Below are 22,855 nucleotides of genomic sequence, written 5' to 3' on the forward strand. Positions count from 1 at the left end.
GGACTGAAGGTTTACTTTGTTGGAAGAAAAAAAAAAATAATAATATGCCCGCATTTCATCTCTCTCTCTATTTATAGCCTGACGCCCTAATCCCACAAAGCGTGGCCGCAGACAAAACGCCTCCAAGTCGCTCTGTCACCCACCATTTGACTACCCTCCCCCAAAACTCACCCCCCTCTCCCTCATATACCTCTCAACTCCATCCCTCCACCCCATCCTTGGTCTACCCCTCCCTCTCCCTCCCTCCACCTCACCTACATACACCCTCTTAGTCAGTCTTTCACTCTCCATTCTCTTCACATGTCCAAACCACCTCAGTGTATTTCTCCTAATCTTCTCAACCACATCCACATCCACCCCACAATGTTCCTTCACTTCTTCATTTGTCAACCTGTCCCTCCATGTCACTCCACAATCATGCTCCTCTCAAGTAACCCATTTCCACTGCTCTCACTCTTGACTTGTTCCCCTCTTGCAAGGTCCATGCCTCGCTTCCATATGTCAGGGTAGGGATCACAATACTATCATGCAGTGACTTCTTAACTTCCATACTCACCTCCCTATTTCTCATCACTGCTTTCAGTGAACCAACAACCTTCCTTCCCTCCTGTACCCATTCACGCACTTCATCCCCCAAAGTTCCATCCTTACTCATCACACTACCCAAATACTTGAATGCGCTCACATTCTCCATATCCTCACCATCCAACCTCACTGTACACTCTGTGACTTCATTCCTCTCAAACACCATAACTTTACTTTTGTTTACATTAACTTTCAACTTCCTCCTCCTACACACTGTCCCAAATTCATTCACTAAAACTTGCAACTCCCATTCATCTTCACTCAACAATACTGTATCATCAGCAAACAGCAGCACCGGAATCTTCCAAATCTCACCCTCATTCATTAGAGCCACCCCCACATCTACTGCCCTACCTTGCATCTCCTTTACAATCCCATCCATGTATATATTAAACAGCCAAGGAGACATCACACAACCCTGTTTCAGTCCCACACTGAGATCAAAGAACTCACTCAGCTCACCATCCACTCGCACCGTAGCCCTAGCTCCCTCGCACATACTCTTCACAGCATTCAACAATTTCCCCTCCACTCCATATATTCTTAATACCTTCCATATACCTTGCCTATCTATTCTGTCATAAGCTTCCTCCAAGTCCATGAAGGCAGCATACACTTTCCTACCCTTCTCTAGATACTTCTCCACTAAACATCTTAGAACAAATATCTGATCTACACACCCTTTTCCCTTCCTAAATCCCTCTTGTTCCTCTCCAAGTAGTTCCTCTGTCACATGCCTAACCCTATCAATGAGTATACTACCATATATTTTACCAGTCACACTAAGAATGCAAATACCCCTATGGCTACCACATACTTCTCTCTCCCCTTTTCCTTTGTATAAAGGAACAATTATACCTGATTTCCAGTCCTCTGGAACCCTTCCCTCTTCCCAAGCCAATCTACACAACTTCCATTTCCACTCCACAACAATCTCACCCCCATACCTCAGCATTTCACCACACAATCTGTCAATTCCTGGGGCCTTTCCCAACTTCAATCTTCTTCATCACTTCCACTACTTCCGCCCTACTGATCTCTTCCTCCCTCCTCTCATCTCTTCTTCTCCCAGCCATTCCCCAACCACTTATACTCGCACTGCTCTCACTCTCTACATTCAACAAATCCTCAAAGTGCTCCTTCCATCTCCTCAATTTCTCTCTCTTCTCCACCAACAATCTATTATTCCTATCTTTCACTCCCCTACTATTTCACCTTTCACAGTCTTACTTTCTTTACCTCCTTCCAAAACAATTTCTTACTCTCCCTCCATTTCACACTCTGATTCCTCCCAAACTCTTCATCCACTTTCTTCTTACTCTCCTTCACCAGTCTCTTAACCTCCCTTCTCCTGCTCACATATACCTCTCTCTTCTCTCTCTCATCTTATCCCCTTCCTCTACTCGCTAACCATTCACTATATGCCTTCTTCTTTTGTTCCACAGCTCGTTTCACCTCATCATTCCACCATGCTGTCCCTTGCACACCCTTGCATCTCCTCCTCACTCCACAAACCGCCTCACACGCTGCGCCTATCTCTTCCGTGAATATCTTGCATACGTCTTCCACTCCTTCCATCAGCTCTAGCTCATACCTTCCCAATCTTTCTTCCACTATGCTCTTATACTCTGTCATTTTCTCATTATCTTGCAATTTCTCCACTCTTCTCACAGGAGATGTTTCCTCCTGTCTTCCCCTTCATCTCCTCAATCATTTTCTTTGCAGCTTTACCTTGGCCATCATTAAGTGATGGTCCGAGACTCCATTTCCCCACCCTCTCCACACTCTTGCATCCAACACTTGTCTTTTCATTCGCTCATCCACACACACGTAGTCTATCATTGCCTTTCGTTCAACAAGTTCATCATCCATCCTCCTCATTACTCTCCATGTATACCAGTGGATCATCTTATGGCGAAGGTAGGTATTGGCTATTGCCAACCCCTTACCAGCACAGATGTCCACCAAAGCACTACCATTCCCATCTACTTCAGCTGGCACACCCCACTGACCAACCACTCCATCCACTCATACATTCCCAACTTTGCCATTCATGTCTCCAATCAACTGCACTCATCTGTCACTCTTGCCACTCGGTCCTCTGTCAGGGCATACACACATACAATCATCCACGCTTGTATACCTACTTTCATCCTCACCCATACAATCCTTGCACCAACTGTTCCATACTCTCTTATATTCTCCTTCCACTTCTTGCTTATCATCAGACATACTCCCTCTCTTGCCCTCTCATTCTCATTGACTCCCGCACATATACCTAAACCATATTCCCATTCTCTCACCCTTTCACCTTTCCATTTAGTTTCAGTCAATCCATATATATCCACTTTTGCATCCTCAAGCACCTGAACAATCTCTCTCTCTTTCACTTCATCATTCACTCCTCTCACATTCCATGTTCCCACCTTAAGAATGTCCTTTGTCCGTTCCTTAGTCATTTCCGCGAAACAGCTGAGTGGCGGGTGAGAGGTGGAGTGATGGCGGTCAGGTGGGGAAGAAGTACAGTAGGCGTGAGAAACTTAAACAACATTCACGTGGGGGCACAAGTGTCGTGATAATTCTACTGTGCAGTCTTAACACATCATCAGTTCACCAATAATTGTTCAAGCTTTTATTTCTTTATATTATTTTTCCATTTTTATCAGTACAGTACAAGTAATGAATAATTCGGTAGTTAACAATGGACTAGTGCAATTTGCAGTACTGCTAGACATTGCACGCACATGAGTTATGACCTTGCTGTGTGTTTACAAGGCAATTTTTCAGGCGGAATCTCTTAGTGTAGCCCCTGATGTGACTGGTGAGTACCTGAACTGTATTTACTGCTGTGAAAGCCTTTGTATAGATTTGATTGGAATATCAGAAATACGGGAAAAATCTGTAACCGGGAAGGTAAATTCCCCAAGTCACCCGGTTAACTGGGATGGTACTGTGTATATATATATATATATACAGTATATATATATATATATATATATATATATATACAGTATATATATATATATATATATATATGCATATATAAATATATAAATATATACATAAATACATACATATATACATACATATATATATATATATATATATATATATATATATATATATATATGGAGCCTCTGTGGTACAGTGGTAATGTGTGAATTTTCGTACACTGAAAAACGAGGGTTCGCACCCCGCCAGGGTAATAAACTTTGAGAACGTTCTTCTGGACACGTACTGCTTGGCGGACATCAGGGGTACTGTGGCTGAACCAGTGTCGCATACTATAAAAGTATGCTTGCACCCAGTCGGCCTGCGCGGGCCAATTACACTTGATTCACAGACTACGCACACATCCAAAGCCACTATAACACTACAATCACACTTACAAGAACTTTTCACCCTACATACAATCTCTACCAGACAGTCTAAACCACTTGGTAGAGATACATAGGCTGTATCAACCCCATTTCGGCCGGGATAGGCCGGTCCTGCAGTGGATATTCAAACGGCTGATGATGATGATATATACCCAGCCATCATCCAATCCTGTGGTGCCCCATTAGGAATGTAGGAGCCCATGGCTAGGCAAATTAGTCCTGAAAATTAAGTTGAGAGTGACCAGCCTCATCTCTGAATGGCATAACATGACCAATAAACTCCAACCATCCCTTGGATATAAACCTGCCCAGGCTCAATCAGACTGGAGTGCCTTAATCACCCACTCAACCTCCAGGCTCTATAAATTGGTTATATTGTTACCACTTGGCATAGTAATGGTTTCCTGGTGTACAGGAAACAATCTGGTTTGTCACTCTATGTAGTTAACCGGAGACAGATGGAAGAGGAAAGACTGAAGGAAAGAAGGACAAGAGGAAGGAAGGAAAGAAGGACAAGAGGAAGGAAGGAAAGAAGGAAGAAATGAAAGGGCAGTCACTGAGAAACACTACAGTACATCCAGAAATCTGGATTGCAATTTGCACACCCCTACATGTCTTGAGCAACATTCATCCGAGAGATGAGATCACGACAACTGCGATGAAGCACCAGCAGGAGATACTGAAAACCTACTTTGAAAAATACTCCAAGCAGTGGAAAGAATGCTGGGCTATGTGTGTCAAGTCGGAAGGGACTTACTTTGAGGAGCATTAGTGTCCTAGCTCAACAGGTTAGCCATTTATTTTTGTAGAGCCTAAGGTCGGATCCTTTCTCAACAGACCTCGTATAGACAACTGCTTGGCAGAGAAGAAGTTACAGATTCTGTACAATAACCCAAGTTTCTTTGAGGCGGCTTATTAAGTGGTCTAATGTGAGATCCAACTGAGGGTACTGTTAAGTGAATCACAAAAAATGTCAATACTTTTAGAGATAGGAATTTTGGCTGCACTGAAAGTAATAGAGGAATCAGGCAATATCTGTCTATTAGTAGTTCTGACATGCAGTAGACTCTCGATTTAACGTACCTCAACAGACCAGATATCGGATTTATCGGACACTATGAAGCCACCAGACTTCCATTGACTATAACAATGTCCATCAAATTGGGCAAAACACAAGTGTTTCATGAAGAAGTGCAATGACAAGGATGTGAAATAAACTGCAAAAGGACAAAATTATAGACCTAGTTAGTGTAAAATGGGTATGGTTATTATTTATAGTACTAGAATAAGCTATTATACTCACTTATTTTCAAATATATAATTGAAATCCCACCTCAGAGGGGGACCGTCAAATATAAAGGATTATTGTTTATTGGAAGATGGTATTACTATTTTGGTTTCTGGTAGGAGTAATGGAAATCATTACCAAGGAGTAAGCTTACTGCTGAGTAGAGATGCTTGTAAGGCAGTATGTGAGTTTGAACCAATTAATGAGCGTTTGCTTTATGCTCGTTTAAAATCTGACCATGGTAATATCAGTATGGTTGCAGGGTATGCTCCGACAAATGAGGCTGCTGATGAAATGAAGGATGACTTTTATGAGAAGCTGCATGATGTAGTGAATAAAGTGGCAAGACATGAAGTGTTAGTTTGCACTGGTGATTTTAATGCGATTGTAAGGATGGCAGTAGTAAGGATGGCTTTGAAGATTGTATGGGTAAGGAGGGTGTTGGTGTGAGAAACGAAAATGGGGTGCGACTTGAAAGCTTTTGTTTGGCAAATGACCTCATACTTGGTGGAACTATCTTTGAGCATAGAAAACTACATAAGACTACTTGGATTTCACCATGTGGTAAATATTGTAACCAGATTGATCACAATGCAATTAGCAGAAGGCACAGGAGTTATTTACAAGATGTTTGCATAAGGAGGGGGGCGGATATAGGTAGTGATCACCAACTTGTTGTGCCAAAGATTAAAATAAAACTTAAGAGAAATGTTAATGGTAATTGTACAGGAGCTAATAATTATGATTTTGATGAGCTGAGAAGTGATGAGAGCACGAGGGAAAAGTTTCGGTGGGAATGTAGGAACAGGTTTCTAGTCCTGCAGACTTTGATGAAATCTGAAGACAATGATATTAATCAAATGTGGAGAGAGGTAAAAGAGGTTTTGCATGACAGTGCTAAGGTTACTATTAAGAAAAAGGGAAAAGCGAGAAGGAAAAAGTGGATGTCAGATGAAACATGGAATGCAATTCAGAAAAGGAAAGAGGCTAAGTTAAGAAGTGAAGAACAACATGTTGATGGCCCGGTAGTTGAAGTACTCAGAGCAAAGTACTGGAGTTTACATTCTGAAGTAAAAAGACTCGCTAGACGTGATAAGAGGAGACTATATGATGAAAAGGCGACAGAGACAGAAATTAAATTAAGTAAAAATGACGGTCAGAGCACAAGAGCAGCGTATCAGGCCATAAAGGAGTTAACTGGGACTGAAAAGAGAAGGAAGGAAATACCTGTACGAGATAGAAATGGTAATTTGATGACTAAAGATTTGGATATAAAAGGAAGGTGGAAAGAGCACTTTGAATCTGTTCTAAATAGACCAATCCCAGCTGGAGAGGACATTTTGCCAGCCGAGAAAGATTTGCAGATAGAAACAGGGGATACAACTTTGGAAGAGGTAGCAAAATCTATAAAGGAGTTAAAGAATTTTAAGGCCCCAGGAGAGGATGGAATATTCCCTGAAATGCTAAAGGTGGAAAATGACGAGTTGATGAATGCACTTTTGAAACTTTTTAATGTGGCTTGGGATAATGGTGGAATTCCAGAAGAGTGGAAAAATGGAGTGATTATAAAAATACCAAAAAAGGGAGATTTAAGTGTGTGTGGCAATTGGAGGGGGATAACTTTGACACCTATAGTTGCAAAAGTCTTTTCCAAAATCTTGTTGAACAGAATAGAATCAGTAATTGATAAAATTTTAAGAGAAGAACAAGCAGGATTTAGAAAGGGTTGAGGTTGTAATGATCAGATTTTTATTGTGAGGCATCTAATGAAACAAGCTAATGAGATGAAAATGCCACTTAGTATGTGTTTTGTGGATTTTGAAAAGGCGTTTGATAGTGTTTCACGTGGAGCTATGTTGAAAATTATGAGATGCTATAGTATACCAGAAAAATTTGTAAATATTATTAGAAGTCTGCATGAAGGTACTTTTTGTAAGGTAATGGTGGGTGGTTCTTTGAGTGATCCATTTCAAGTTAGGTCAGGAGTGATTCAAGGATGAGTTCTTTCACCATTGTTGTTTGTTTTGGTTATGGATTATGTTATGAAAAAGGTTGTAAGGAGAACAGGTGCAGGAATTAACTGGAAAGAAAATAAGAAGTTGATGGATTTGGACTATGCTGATGATATTGTACTGATTTGCGGAAGTATTTACGAGATGCAGAGGGTGCTTGATTGTCTGGTGGAGGAAGGAGAAAAAGTGGGATTGGTAATAAATTGTGGAAAGACTGAAATTATTAACATGAATGTGGAGAACCAAATCGATTGTGTAATTGGGAATAATGTGGTGAAGAATGTAGAAAACTTTAAATATCTGGGAACGATTGTATCATCTAATGGATCATTAAACAATGAAATTGAGGAGAGGATTAGACAGGCTTGGCGAGCTGTTGGAATGTTGAAATCTGTTTGGAATAATAATATGCTTTTGGTACATACTAAAGTGAAAATTTACAAGTCCATGGTTAGACCAATTTTAATTTACGGGCATGAGTCATGGTACAGTACAATTGCAACAGATCAGAAAGTATTAGGATTTGAGAATAAAATACTGAGAAGGATTCTTGGGGTAAAGTGGCAAGACAGAGTTACAAATGCAAGAGTAAGGGATATTACGAGAGTGGAAACAGTTAATGAATATGTGAGACTGTTTCGCTGGAAGTGGCTGGGGCACACATACAGAAAAGAAGGTAGTTTAATACAGGATGTACCAGAGTGGACTGCTAGAGGAAGAAGAGGTAGAGGTAGGCCGAGGGAAACCTGGTTGAGGACAATGAAAAAAGAAGCAGGAGAGGAGTGTTGGTAGGACCTGAAGGAGATGGCAAGAGACAAATATTGGTGGAGAGAGTTCATTGAGGCCCTATGCATCCCGTGGGGTGCCACAGGAAATGACGGATTGATTGATTGATTGATTTTTTTTCAGATCAGGCTTCCCCCCAGTTAGTCTGTTATTGGAGGGGTTGACCTCATTTGGCTTTCCTAGCATTAACCCCCTCACGCATGACAATGCAATACGAGTCAAAGTGCTTGCAGTCTGAAGAGTAACCAATGATGCACTATGATGCAATTTCCCTATAAATGATCGTAGAAACTTTTCCTGTGGCTGAAAGTGCGTCAAATTTTGGTGAGTCAAAGGGTGGTCAGGTCTGAGGGAAATACATGGCAACACTCACAAGCCTGTCACAAGGACAAGCGGCCTATAGCTCAGTGTTCTCTCGGCAGTCAGGCAAGGAGGGATTGCTGGCGCTCGGCCAGCCATTTTATTCCACGTTTTCTATTACATCACCCATCCATATCTTACGAGTACAGTAATCCCTCTAATATCCGGACGCCCAATAACCGAACATCCCCACTAACCGAACCTTATCGTCCTGGGATCAAACATTCCCAAAATGGTCCGAAAATCCAAAAAAATTGGAAAAAAAATCGATTTTTTGCCGTCCGTAATTTGAACTTGCCGCGCGCGCCCGCGCAGAGCATTGTTTTGGTTCGTCATTCCTCCGACGTCCGATAGAGCGCAGCTGCATCACTCCCCCACTTCCCGCCTGTCTCTCACCGCGACAAGACCTACGCTCTTCGTCATGGCTGCCCACGTGCTCGCTTTTGTGGTGGTGCCGTACTTGCTGCAAGGCCTCCTGCTGCTCTCTGCCCTACTCTTAGTGTGTGTGATGATGGCCCCGCCTCCTGAGAAAAGGAAGAGAGTGGTGTTGACTCTGGAGAAGAAACGGGAGATATTGGAGAAGGTTGATGCGGGTTGGTCTTCCTCTCGCATTCTCCGCGAGTTCAACCTGGCCTGGTCGACTTTGTTTGATATCAAGCGTTCCCGAGACAAGCTCATGCAGTACACGGCTGACTTCTCGTCGAGAAGCAAACGCAACGTGGAGAGGAAGGTTATGTTTACTCCAAGTATGCAGAGATCGACCGCTCCACGTTGATTTGGTATCGACAGCAACGTGCAGCTGGTGTGATGGTACGTGGAACGGAGCTGAAGGCTGCTGCTGAGAAGTTTGCAAGGCTTCACGACGCCCTAGACTTCAAGGCATCCGAGGGTTGGCTCTTCGCGTTCAAGTTGCGACATGGCCTTACTAACCGTAAAGCACATGGCGAAGCATTGGACGCTAACGAGGATGGAGTGGACGAGTTTCGGCACAAGGTGAAAGGCTTGATCGACAGGGAGGGCCTCACTCTCGGTCAAGTCTATAACGCTGACGAAACTGGCCTATTCTATCGCTCGGTGCCAACGAACACTCGCCGATGAGACGGAGAAGCGTGTACCTGGCCGCAAGCTTTCTAAAGGAACGGATATCTGCTTTGTGTTGTGCCAATGCTCACGGCATGCACCGGCTTAAGCCCGTTATTGTTGGCCGTGCAAAGCAGCCTCGGTGCCTTCGTGGGGTGATGGATGTCCTTCCTGTCGTATGGTACCATTCTTTGAAAGCATGGTTCACAGCTGTGATTTTCAAAGACTGGTTTCACCATCACTTCGTCAAGGAGGTCATACATTACCAGGACGAAGACACTGGGAATTCCTAGCGACCAGGTAAAGGCTCTCCTTCTCCTCGACAATGCACCTGCCCACCCGTGCGACAAGGACTTGGTTGCTGAGAATGGCCGTATTAGGTGCATGTTTCTGCCACCTAATACGACTGCTCTCATTCAACCAATGGACCAAGGAGTGATCGTGGCAACAAAGCGCCTGTACCGTCGGAAGTTCCTGGACGAGGTGATGGTGGTTCTCGAGGACGAGGACGAGCGCAGGGAAGGACGTGACACTCGAGGCAAGCGGACTTTGGAAAACCTTCGCCGCTACAACATCAAGTCTGCGCTGTACAACTGGGCTAGTGCATGGAAGGAAGTCCCTGTGAAAACTCTTGAAAATGGTTGGTCTCGTCTGCTTCTCGGAACAGATGTGGAGTACGATTTCCTAGGGTTTGACGTGGATGACTTCCATGCACGGCTACGTACGCACGGCGACGATGTTGATGTGGACGATGTTCGTGAGTGGTTGGACGACGACGAGGGCGATCCTGGGTATCAGACGTTGTCTGAGATCGAGATCGCGTCTTCGGTTGCTGGTGTCAGTCCCGAACTTGAAGATTCCGGACGACGAGCGATGATGATGCAGACTCCGCCCAGCAGGACACTACTCCAGCCATCCCCAAGCTGAGCGCACTCCGGGAACATCTAGAGTTCGTCCTAGACTACCTGGAACACCCGGACTGCGACAGGGGAGATGGGGCCCTTGGGACTCGTGGAGGAAGTGCGTGCTTTCCGGCAGCGCATCATCAATCGCCAGAATCGTCGGTCCTTCGTCAGTCAACGATTGACAGTTTTTTCAGGCCCGTGACCCCGCTGTGCCAAGCCCTGGTTCCACTCCGTTGCCTCCCCAAGACAGGCCCTCATGCTCCGAGCCACAGCCCAGCACATCAGCTACAGTGGAGTCACCGCTCGACGTGAGTTTGCGGCTGTCTTCAGAAGTCTTCTGTAGTCGGTACGCCATCACCACTACCCACCGATGCACCCCTTGGACGCCTGCCAGTGATACTCTCGGGCTCTGACAGTGAATAAACAGCAAGAACTTCTCCACTAGACCACACGGGAATTTTGAGTGTTGTGCAGTGAAAAAAACGGTGTGTTGTGTTAAGGTTTTCAAGTTGGGAGAAAAGACTAAGTAGAAAAGAAATTTAACGTAACTAACCTTCTTTGTTTTGGCTTTGGAAACTTAAAAAAACTTGGGAAAAGTTAATGTGCAACACTTAAATTTAATGGAACATTATTTGGACTAAAGTGAACACTGTGAAAAGAACGGACTTCTGTGTGTTAGTGACTAAGTTCAGTGCAAGACTTCAGGAAGAGTGTAGTGCAAGTGCTTCAGGAAATCGTTCTTACTGTCAGAGTCCGAGAGGAGGCGGTTATTCATCGAGGTGGCCAGGGACTTGCTGTAAGTAGCCAAAATGTTTCATGTTGTACTATTTTCCATACTATATTTACCAGAATGTTTCATATTGTATTTTTTCCCATACTATACTTACCAGAAAGTGTCATACTGTACTTCTTTCCATACTAAACTTACCTCATGCATGTGCAGTAGGAATGTGTGTTTCAGAGTTCGGTTAGGTTCGGTTAGGTTAGGTTCGGTTAGAGTCCATAAGTACCAGAATGTTTATTAATGTATGAACATACTTCTAAACCCACATTTTATGTGTCTATTGCATTTATTTCAGTCATTTATGTGCCTTATTGGTGTGATTTGGGTGTTAAATAGGTGCTATGCATGTCCGGAGGGAGTTGTATAGGTGTTTCTCTGTGTTAGGGTCCGTAAGTACAAGTCCATAAGCTGGGGCCCAATATCCGGACAAAACCAATATCCGAACCTACCGATGGCTCTATTGATCCGGATATTGGAGTGATTACTGTATTATAGTGATTTTTATATATTTTCAGAGAAATCCAAATTTCACATCTATAACCGCTCATGACCATTCCCTTTCAATACCGAAAGTAACCATGATGGCACGGAAAGGGTTATCCGAGTAGAAGTGCCTGAAATATTTATTCAGAGAAACTGGAAGTGGGGAGGACACAGATAAAAAATCTGGGGAAAGTGTTTTTGAGAGTGACTGGGGTGGGGAGGAGTGAGGGATTGAGGCGACATGATAAATCCCCCTCCACCCTCCCCGGTCAAGGCCACCTTCACTATCACCACCACAACCACCACTGGTACCACCACTACCATTGTTGGCACCACCACTACCACCATCACAACAGGGACAGCTGCCTCTTATCGCCACCTCAAATAGACACACACACACACACACACACACACACACACACACACACACACACACACACACAAACACACACACACACATACACACACATGCACACATAGGCTGTGATCGTACCTTTCCTCCTCTCTGCAACTCCATCTCTACGTTCCGGAAGCATTACAACACTGCTAGAGGATGAGCGTAATCATCTAATTTGTCTAGTTATTATACTATGTATCTATAAGGTTAACGGCCATGCCACGTTGAGTACACCGCTTCCCGTCCGATCAGCGAAGTTAAGCAACGTTGGGTCTGGTTAGTACTTGGATGGGTGACCGCCTGGGAACACCAGATGCTGTTGGCATCCCTACGTGTCAAGTGGGGTTGGTGGAGGATTAGTGCCCCTCCCTGTAAAAACAATTAACTCTAAGCCCTTGACCACCCCGTTTGGGATACATGGCGTCTGGCAATGGATGGATGGATGGATAAATGTGTTTGTTTATTATATATTCCCATAGGATAAATGTGGTGCATTTCATTACTTTTCTCTCAGGCATTTTATTCGGAAGTATAGGTCACTTCACAAATCCGAAGAAAGCATGAGCAAGCTGATGATTTTTTATAAATACTTGTGTAATGCAAAATAACCTTTGTATGCAAATTATTTTGGGAAAAGTTTCGAAACACAAACATACTCAGCTTACAGGCACGAGCTTCCATGCTGTTACCACGCCCAACCCGTCCGAAGTTTTCAAAATTCATTTTCTCAATAACAATAAGGTTTATAACAATGTCTATTGTATCATGGGCTTCCTTAACCTTTGGGCTACGAAACTGTAAATAATTTACATATGTGTTTGTTACAGTGTCAATAATAACATATGAAATGATAAACAATTCAGACATTTATAGGCAATTTTTTTTTTTTTCTGATTTACTCAAAAACTATTGGGTGTATCAAATTGCCATGGACCTCAGTAGAAAGCCTGTGAAATTTTGCATATACACATTTACTTTGTAACTGCATGTCCCAGGAAAAATTTTGTGCAGTGATGTTGGGAAGTCCTAGTTTTCACCTAAATAAGATTTATTCTCACTTCATTTCTGTACATTTATTATTATTATTATTATTTTATTTTTTTTTTATAAATAAATATCAGCGAAGATGACGGGCTACGATTTATAACAATACAGTATAAGCATTTTCCAAGGGTAAATTTGGCCTTTGAATTTTTTCTCTTTCCGCGTGAGCAGAGGCAGCCTAAGCGGGGTTTTGGTTTTGTGCCTGGCTCGCAAACTTACAAGAAACTTATGGTGTGCGAGAGGGTTAAATACAACAATGTTCTATTGTTCTCATTCAGTGATCTAAGATGAGTCTTGATTTATGGAGCCTGCCATGCTGAGTTGGGGGACAGAGATATCAAACTTTATGAATGGGCAGTTAAGTGTAAGGGGACTGTAAACTGAGTCATCTGCATATGAGTGAATGGGATTATGAGTGACACTGAGAGGGCTCTCCCTCTGCTCTTTGGGATCTTTGTACTGTATGTAGCATGTGTTAAAAGTGTAATGCTGTATGGTTATGAGACCTGGGCAGTAAAGGAAGAGGATATTCATAGGCTGAAATGTACAGAAATCATAATTAGGTGGATGTGCAGAGCGTTCTTGAAAACAAGGCTTGGGGAGGCTAGGTTTATGACGGAAGAGTTGAAAGAAAGAATGGGACTGGGACGTATTGGTGTTGTGATGAGGAGGGGTGGATAGAGATGGTTTGGGCATGTGGGGTGGATGGGGGATGACAAATGAGTGCAGAAAGTGAGAAGTGTGAACACTGGTGGTGGGGTTGCAAGAGGCAGACTGAAAAAGACCAGGGACAAGGATAAGGGACTGAATAGGAAGGCTCCCAGAGATCGAAAGCAGCATGGAGAGGCACCAATAGATGACCTACATCAACGCATGCAAGCATGTTGGAGCCTTTATAAACAAAACGAAATGGAGCCAGGAATGAACCTTGTGACCCACCAGCATCAAATGAGTAAAATGTATGCATCACTTACCTTTACTCTCATCTTTCTGTTGCTGATACGAGGAAGTCAGTGGGACAAAGATGAGGAGAAAATCAGTGGGACAAAGACCATAGCAAGGGAGTTTGGATGGTACAGAGTGATGCAACACTCTGTCTAAAGCTTTAGAAATATCAAAGGCTACTGCATGGGTTTCTCCATGTTGGTCAATTGACTGATGAACTGTACGAGTAATTGATTACTAAGTATATCAATAGTGAATCTTTTGTGGTAAAAAGATTATTAAATGTCACAAGTAAAAGTGCCACATCATTAGAAAATGAGCATAAATAAACACCAACAATACATAACTGCTATGTCACAAGACCAGCCACCTGCAATGATTGTCATTAGTTTCTCTTCTCCATTTCTGCTCCCTTATTATGTAAGTGCAGTGCCATCATCCTCTATCGCATCAGAGTACTTTTCCCTTTATAGGACATTTGTCTGATGCATGCAGTGAGCTCAAGGGCAAGCCTTTGTATGTCCTGATGTAGTTTATTAGTCTCATTACCCTCACACAACTTTTAGTTGCTTGGTGGTTTAGTCAGTTCATGCTCTTAAACTGGATGTGGCCCATAAGCATTTAATTCCTAGGGGGTGGCTGGGGTTTCTTGGTCATGTAATGCCATTCAATGGATCAGGGAAGAGTAAGTGGTCACCCTAGCATTCAGATCTGATGCTTCTGATGGGGCAGTGCTAACAGGATGATGGATGGATGGCAATGTCATCATCATCAATCTCAGCCTAATTACCATCTAAAAACGGGGTGAAGTTCTAAAAATAAAAAAATATCAGTGCAAAAGAAGTGTACTTGCTGTAATTATGGGGTACTCTAAATGTTTCTCCAACACAAAAATACCAAGTAATAAAACCTTGGCTCCTGCTTACCTTCTCTAAACACCAGCTTGCCCGTTTCATTTGGTGCGTAGCTGCCAATGTACTCCTGCAGGTCAGTGTGCTCATGGTTGTTGATGCGCACACACGGAGCACCAACGAGGGTGGCCAGGTAGGTAATAAGAGATGTCTTACCAACAGAGGTGTCACCCTGCAGCAATACTGGAAACCTTCCCACACTGACCACACGCACAAGATCACGTAGGTTCTGACGTACTGTCTCTGTCAGGATATACTGAAGCAGAACATATCATCTTGGTCAGAAGTGCTTACAATTAAAAAAAATAAAGACACACCTTAAACTCTATACATTTATATATACCTACAATGTCTTCTAATCAGCTGACAATTTTTTTACCATCTCCCTTCCCCCCTCCAAACACACACACACACACACACACACACACACACACACACACACACACACAAATCAACACGCCTCTTCTAAGTGATAGAAATTGCCAGAGTGATGCTCAGACTGCAAGTAAATTACTCCATGTTAAGGGGATACAAAGCTATCCTTTACACTGGTTGTATGTCACTGACCATCAAAGAAAAGGCAGGCACTACATCAGCATCATATTCAACATCCTGACCCTTCTCCAACCAGGAGATGAGGTAATGCTGCCAGATATTATATGACAATTATAATCATTATGCTGGCTTGAGTATGACAACTATATTGCACAGTAAATGAGCACCTGGTAAACAAAATTTACATACATACATCATCTAATCCTGTGTTTCCCCATGAGAAGCACAGGAGCCCGGGGCTGGGGAAGTTGGTCCTGGCATTTAAAATGAGTGACCAGCCTCAATCATCCCTGAGTGGCATTACTTGAGCAATAAACCCCAACCACCCCTTGGATATAACCCTGCACTGGCTCAATCTGGCTGAAGCACCTTAATTACCCACTAACCGCCAGGTGCCATAGTTTGGTTATATGGTTAACAACCAGCATAATAAATGGTTTCCTGGTGTATAGGAAACCATTTGGCTTGTCACTCAGTGTAGAGTCACCCACAGACAGAAGGAAGAGGAAAGAAAGAAGGAAAGAAAGACAGAAGAGGATGGCAAGAAAAAAAAAGGAAGGAAGAGAGGAAAGGGCAGTCGCCCAAAAGGAGCACTACATCAAATGAGTGGATGGTGAGTGCCTCCACCTACCAATACAAAATTTATTTTAAGAAATATACTTTGACCATAATCACACTATATACTGTTCAACAGTGAAATCCAGTCAACAAACTTATTACAAATCTAAGTCATCTAACGGTTATCTCACTCACATTTTCTGGAGTCTGAGGTTCTAAAGTCCCCTGAGGAATCCAGTAGCCTTCAACTTGCACGTACTTCCCTCTGGATGGCTGAGGTATGGGATTCAGTGACAGCTTAGCTCTCTTCTCAGTGCCCTCACCCTCACCATCAGCATCCATTACGTACTTCTTGACCAGCCCTACCACCACTGGGTGTGAAGGCCGGTCCAGCTGTGTGAGGAAGGACAAACAAAAGGCCTCGAACAAAGACCGTGGGACACTGCCACAAGGGTTGGCTGCAGCAACTGTCAGGGCACGGCAGAGAGTGCGCAGGCTGTAGTGTGGCTTGCGACCGGTCCCGTCACACAGGCTCTGCTCTCCAGCCTCTCTCACTTTCTTGTAAAATTTCTGGATCCCCTTGATTTGGTGTACAGTCAATCCCAACTGTAAAGATGAACAAACATCTATGTGCTACTTAAGGGATAGAATAAATACATGAAATATGAGAGTGTAAATATGCCCATTTCATAATACACCATGCAATTCAGAGAGCATGATGACTACATATAGAGTAAGAGATTTTAACCAGACTTGCGACTTACCAGTTGCCCACTGGACAACTGCAATATACATTATTACAGTCAGGGAAAAATGTAATTTTTCTTGCTTTACTACGGTGCACAATGACTAATGCCTTGAAATGGATCATATGGTGGTGGAATGTGGAGCTTTTTCTCTGTGACTAATCCTTTCCCTCCCTCCCTCCTCCATACCCATGTTGCATTTGATGCAATCCTGACTACAATTTGAATACTGGAACACATCCTGAGAATACTGCAGTAGATACTGACCTATTATTTTGTATACTCATAATTTACAGTTGCTCAATCATCATATACATAAAACTAATTTAAAAAAACAATGACAAAAGCCCTGGAACAAAAGAACATATATGGCGTTTAGTCAAATAACGACAAATGTGCCAAATCAATGTTTTGAAATAAACAGTGTTAAAAATTAGTTTTGTTGTAACTCATTAACCAGTAGCCAGATTTCAATAAACAGTCTCAAAAAATAGGCCTGGTAAAATACCTTAGGACACAAGAATAAAGTACAAAATATATGCTATATCAGGTAATAATGCTGGTCAGTAATTAACCTCATACCATCGTACCTCTCTCTCTCTCTCTCTAAAAAGTCAATTTCCACTGATCCAGTTACAGTCACTTTTTCGAATACAGAACAAACTCTATGCTCACATACACCGTGAATGCTGAGGAATGATTACTGACAAACATCATGTCACATTGGCATACTCAACACAATAAATGATAGTAGGTGAATTACGTGATTTATGGCCCTTGACATGAGGCCGCTTCACAGCATCACTTTTCACGTGACTGGCAAGGTAACTGTTCTGTCCATTATAATCAATCAGTCATTGTCCCAAAAGCTGCAAACAGATCACTTACTTTATCACTGTCCAAGTTGTTGAAGCAGCCACACTTACAAGGAGGACCATTTCCTTTTTTGTGGTATAACTTATGTACGCTTCCCCAGCATTTCATTTTTGCTTGGCAACTGCATGTTTCCAAGAAGATGGATCATGTTTTCACTTATGTGTATGCTCATGGACTTCCTGGTCATCATCACTATGTAAGTCACTCATTTTGCGATGTAAATCACTATAAATCTGAGGTGAAAATAATGTAATAAACCAAAAGCACATCTGTGTGGCTTACAATGTAAACAGAACTGGGACAGGCAGGATTTGGCCACACCCACCAGCCGACAAACACACAAAACATGGTCGCCAATTGGCTGTGAGTGAAACGTCATCATGAGACCCACCACTCATTGGCGGCCTGGAGGAGTGCTTGCCGGCATGTTTGTCTTTCTTCTTCTATAACTTTCCCTGGGAGGGAAACAGGCCACATGTACCAACCTGCAGCATGTTGGGACAAGAATCCACCTTGTTGTATAGGACTTTAGACCACTCTGTAAAGACGAACATGCCGTAAAATCGTTTCCACTGGAAAGTCACAGAGACTTTTACTTGATAACTTAAATCATGGGGAAAGGAATAATATGATATTTAAGGTGGCAAATCAGATGATGTGGGATAATCAGGATATTAGAGGTGAGCAGTGTGTGAAGAATGATGAAGGAAGGGTAGTAGTGAACAGTGAGGATATGAAAGATGCATGGAGAGAGCATTATAGCAGGTTGTTGAATAAGGAGTTTGACTGGGACATGGAAGTTTTGGAGTCAGCAGATCCAGTTTTTGCCCCTTGGCCTTTAATTGATGCTGCTACTGTGAGTGACACAATAGGCAGGGTGAAGGTGGGGAAGGCAGCAGGTGTGTCTGAGTTGACTGTCGAAATGTTGAAGGCCTCAGGAGATATAGGGATGAGGTTAGTCATCGACCTGATAAATATGATTATTTATGAGTGTGTTATCCAAGATGATTAGCTGAAGAGTGTAAATGTAAATGTGTATAAAGGGAAGTGTGATGTCCTGGAAAGAGGAAATTATAGAGGTATAAAGCTTTTAGATCAGATAATGAAGGTAATGGAGAGAATTTTAGAAGGTATGATTAGAGAAAGAGTGAATATTGATGAGATGCAGGTTGGGTTTATGCCAGGTAGGGGGACCACTGATGCCATATTCATTGTTCGACAGCTTCAGGAAGAATATACTGGTAGGAGAAGGGATCTGTATTTTGTTTTTGTTGATTTGGAAAAGGCCTTTGACAGAGTCCCTAGAGAGGTGGTGAAGTGGGCAATGAGAAAGCTTGACTTGGAGGAGTGGCTGGTTAGGATGGTTACGGCTAAGTATGTGCGTGCTCACACCCAGGTAAGAGTGAATGGAGATTTGAGTGAGGAGTTTTGCGTGAATGTTGGTGTGCATCAGGGTTCAGTTTTGAGTCTCGTGTAGTTTACCATGGTACATGAAGCCCTCTCACATGACTTTAGAAACAGACTCCCGCGGGTGATGTTGTACGCTGATGATTTGGTGTTGATTGCAGAGAACGAAAGGGAGGCGGAGGAAAGATTTAGGAAGTGGAGAGATGGTATGGGATACAAGGGCTTAAGGGTAAATGCATATAAAACAAAAGTGACGATACCTAGGGTTGGTGGCGGTACTGTCAAAGACGAGGGAGAGTGGCCATGTGCAGTTTGCCACAAGGGCATGGGAAGTAATTCCATCTTGTGTGGTGTTTGTGATAAATGGGTGCATAAGAAATGTCATGGTATCAGAGGTAGACTGCGAGATAATGCTGATTATATGTGTACGGCGTGTCGGGGAAAGCAGGTGAAAATTGTCAGGCGTGAAAGGATTGAATTTGCTGGTGAATCTCTTGAGTGTGTGGAAGAGTTTTGTTGTTTGGGAGACATGTTGTGTGCTGGAGGTGTGGCTGGAGCTAGCTCTGTGGCTAGGGTGAGAAGTGGTTGGAAGAAATTCAGGGAGCTCTTGCCTCTCCTGACATTGAAAGGACTTTCCTTATGTGCTAAGGGGTCTTTGTGTGCAGCATGTGTTAGGAGTGTAAAGCTGTATGGTAGTGAGACCTGGGCAGTAAAGAAGGAGGATATTTGTCGGCTCAGACGTACAGAAATGACAATGATTAGGTGGATGTGTTGTGCGTCCCTGTGTCCAAGGTCTGGGGGGGCTGGGTTTACGATGGAAGAGTTGAGAGGTAGGATGGGACTGGAGTGTATGTTGTGATGAGAGGTAGATTGAGATGGTTTGGACATGTGAAGAGGATGGGAAATGATAACTGGGTGAGGAATGTGAGAAGTGTTAATAATGGGGGTTGGGTTATGAGGGATAGACCGAGAAAGACATGGGACAAGGTCATTAAGTGTGACCTCAGGGTTAAGGGACTGAACAGGGAGGCTGCAACAGATCGTGCAGCATGGACAGCCGCCATTAGGTGACCAAGGCCGATGCATGCATGCATGTTGGATCTTTTAAAAATGAAACAAAACAAAACTGGAGAAAAATGGCGGATGAGTGTGTTGCAACCAAAACCTCAATTTTAGATATTTGGCACTTTCGTCATTATTCAGCTAAATGCCTCATAAGAAGACCAGATAACTGCAGCTGAACAGTTGGTCTGTGCTAGGCAGCCTCTACAAAAGCACAACTAACACCAACAGAATAAGACAAGATTAACAAATAAGAAGGCTCTCCCCTGCCCACAAAACCCTCCAGCCAAAACTGGCAGGAAAAAATGAGAAGAAGCACCATGCAGTAATGAAAAACTAATGCGGAAGTTTTATAGGAAAGTGTATGAGTAAAACGAAAAATAATAAATTTGTAATTGGATATTTATTATATCCAACCATTACTTGTCAAATGCTTATCTAACCCATGTTGGATACTCTCCATAGATGGGGCAACAGCTGCATCACTAGGCAGCTTATTCTATTAATCCACCATTCTAATGCCAAACCAATTTCTACCTATCTCCTTATGAAAATAGAATTTATCTAGTTTGAAACCATCAGTCCAAGCTCTGTCCTAAATGCTTGCTTTAACCCCTAACCACCGGCTGACGTGTATAGCCGTCACGATTTTGGGCATGGGGCAACACCAGTTGACGTGTACAGCAGCAAGCGTCTTCCCGCCACCCTCTGAACTTTAATTTATCCTTGCTCGTCGATGGACCACCTGGAGATGTGGGGATACTTTCATATGAAAGAGGAAGAGTTGGTGAGTCTTATGTATCTTTAATTTTTTCTCAAGCTATTATAGTCTGGCAGATATTAGGGTTTGAAGTAAGGGTATTTTTTTCCTTCACGGATATCCCCCGTAGGAAGGAGCGTGCAACATCAGAAAACCCTTGGTGTGTAGGGGCTAAGTACCCTGATAATATCTCCATCATTTATTCCCTTCATATACTTAAACTCCTCAATTAAGTCTCCCCTTACTCTAAGCCTATTTAGTGCAAATTTAGTCTTTTCATTCTTTTTTCATATGAAAGGGTCCAAATATCAAGTATCACTGCTCTCATTCTTCTCTGCACAATCTTTAATGAATTTATATTCGTTCTATGGTGGTAGGTGGGGGCGCTCACCATCCACTCACTTGTTGTAGTGCTTCTTTGGGTGTCTGCCCTAATTTTTTCCCTCTTCTTTCTGCGTACAGGTGACTTTACACACCCTCTTTTGTCTTTCCTTCATTCTTTCTTCTTCCTTCTGCCTATGGGTGACTCTACACTAAGTGACAAGCCAAATGGTTTCCTGTACACCAGGAGACCATTTACTATGCTGGGTGGTAACCATATAACCATATTATGGTGCCTGGTGGTTTAGTGGGTAATGAAGGTGCTCAAATCGGATTGAGCCTGTGTAGGTTTATATCCAAGGAGTGGTTGGGGTTTATTACTCACGTAAAGCCACTCAAAGATGAGTGAGGCTGGTCATTCTCATCTTAACCCTCATCTGCTGGATAACATCTATACACATCATAGTCTGGCTTCCAGGGGTCTGCCGGGTAGCAGCTACCGGTATACATGCAAGTGTCTTTCTGCCACTGTTTGAAATGGCCGCCATTTCATCTTGCCACCAAAGGGAAGGGAAGGAGTCTCTCTACACCACACAGGTGAGAGTCAGTCTGTCCCTTGCCTCTGCCAGGTGTACAATGCTTTCTTCAGTTTCTCCTTTGTCTGATTCCATTTGTGCCGCCTGTAGCAAATTGCATCATCCACCCCTGCCAAGCCTCTTTCCAAAGATACTAGAAAAGGGATCAGTAGTAGTGCCATAAGGCATGCCTTGGATGCAACAGTTTCTAGTTTATCTAGTAGAAGAGTAAGTTATCACGTTGTGAGCAAGGCCATAGTCAGAGCTGTGAGCAGATGCACGAACATGTCCTGCTTTCACGCCGCTCTCGTGCCGAAAATTTTTTCTCTTCCTCACGTCATTACTCATCAATGCAAGGACCTACAGACCCAGGGATGTTTTCATATGCAAGAGGAAGAGTTGCTAAGTAAAATGGTTGTTAATGTGTTTCCCTAAGTACTATACTTTCTGAGATATTAAGGTTTGTAAACATGCAACTTTCAGTGGTTTTTAAGAAATTGCCCATAGTGAGATGACAACTGCGTTAAATGTTGCCCGGCGTGTGGGGGTTAAATGTCAGGACCAACTTGCCCAGCCCCGGGTTCCTACGCTCCTCAGGGGGCAACATAGGATTGGATAATGGATGGATGGAATATATTCATTCTATAGTACAGACACCAAAATTGCACTAATGCTAGATAAAGATGCAGTATTACATTAATACACCGTTCCATCCATCCATCTATCATCCAATTCTATGTCGCTCCATGAGGAGCGTAGGAACCCAGGGCTAGGCAAGCTGGTCCTGACATTTAAGAAGAGAGTGACCAGCCTCACTCATCCTTGGGTGGCATTATGTGAGCAATAAACCCCAACCACCCCTTGGGTACAAACTTACACAGGTTCAATCCAATTGGAACACCTTAACCCGCGGCGTCCCGTCGACGCTCTTCCACGTCCTCACGTTTTGTCACTGCCAATCCCGTTGACGTACTTTAACGTCCTGCAATTGCAAGGTTCATAATTTCCACAATTTTCAAAATTCGTGGGAGATTT

At 43.1% G+C, this 22,855-nt stretch overlaps 1 protein-coding gene and 1 non-coding gene across 2 annotated transcripts in view; one reads left to right on the forward strand and one right to left on the reverse strand.

Moving 5' to 3' along the window:
* The window catches only part of LOC145406748 (midasin), a 489,879-nt gene that overhangs the window by 343,929 nt on the left and 123,095 nt on the right, over nucleotides 1-22,855 (reverse strand). Inside the window, exons 12-13 of the mRNA XM_080277847.1 lie at nucleotides 16,269-16,679; nucleotides 14,976-15,216 (exon numbers count right to left, since the gene is read on the reverse strand). Of these exons, the coding sequence (XP_080133973.1) occupies nucleotides 14,976-15,216; nucleotides 16,269-16,679 (652 nt within the window). The remainder of the gene's footprint in view (nucleotides 1-14,975; nucleotides 15,217-16,268; nucleotides 16,680-22,855) is intronic.
* On the forward strand, nucleotides 12,267-12,385 carry LOC145406968 (5S ribosomal RNA). Its single transcript, XR_013898634.1, has one exon. It is a non-coding gene; the product is annotated as a 5S ribosomal RNA (ribosomal RNA).

Source organism: Coenobita brevimanus, chromosome 71, assembly GCF_032717465.1.
Source record: "Coenobita brevimanus isolate Jiangsu-jjx chromosome 71, ASM3271746v2, whole genome shotgun sequence".
In the NCBI taxonomy this organism is placed as follows: domain Eukaryota; kingdom Metazoa; phylum Arthropoda; class Malacostraca; order Decapoda; family Coenobitidae; genus Coenobita; species Coenobita brevimanus.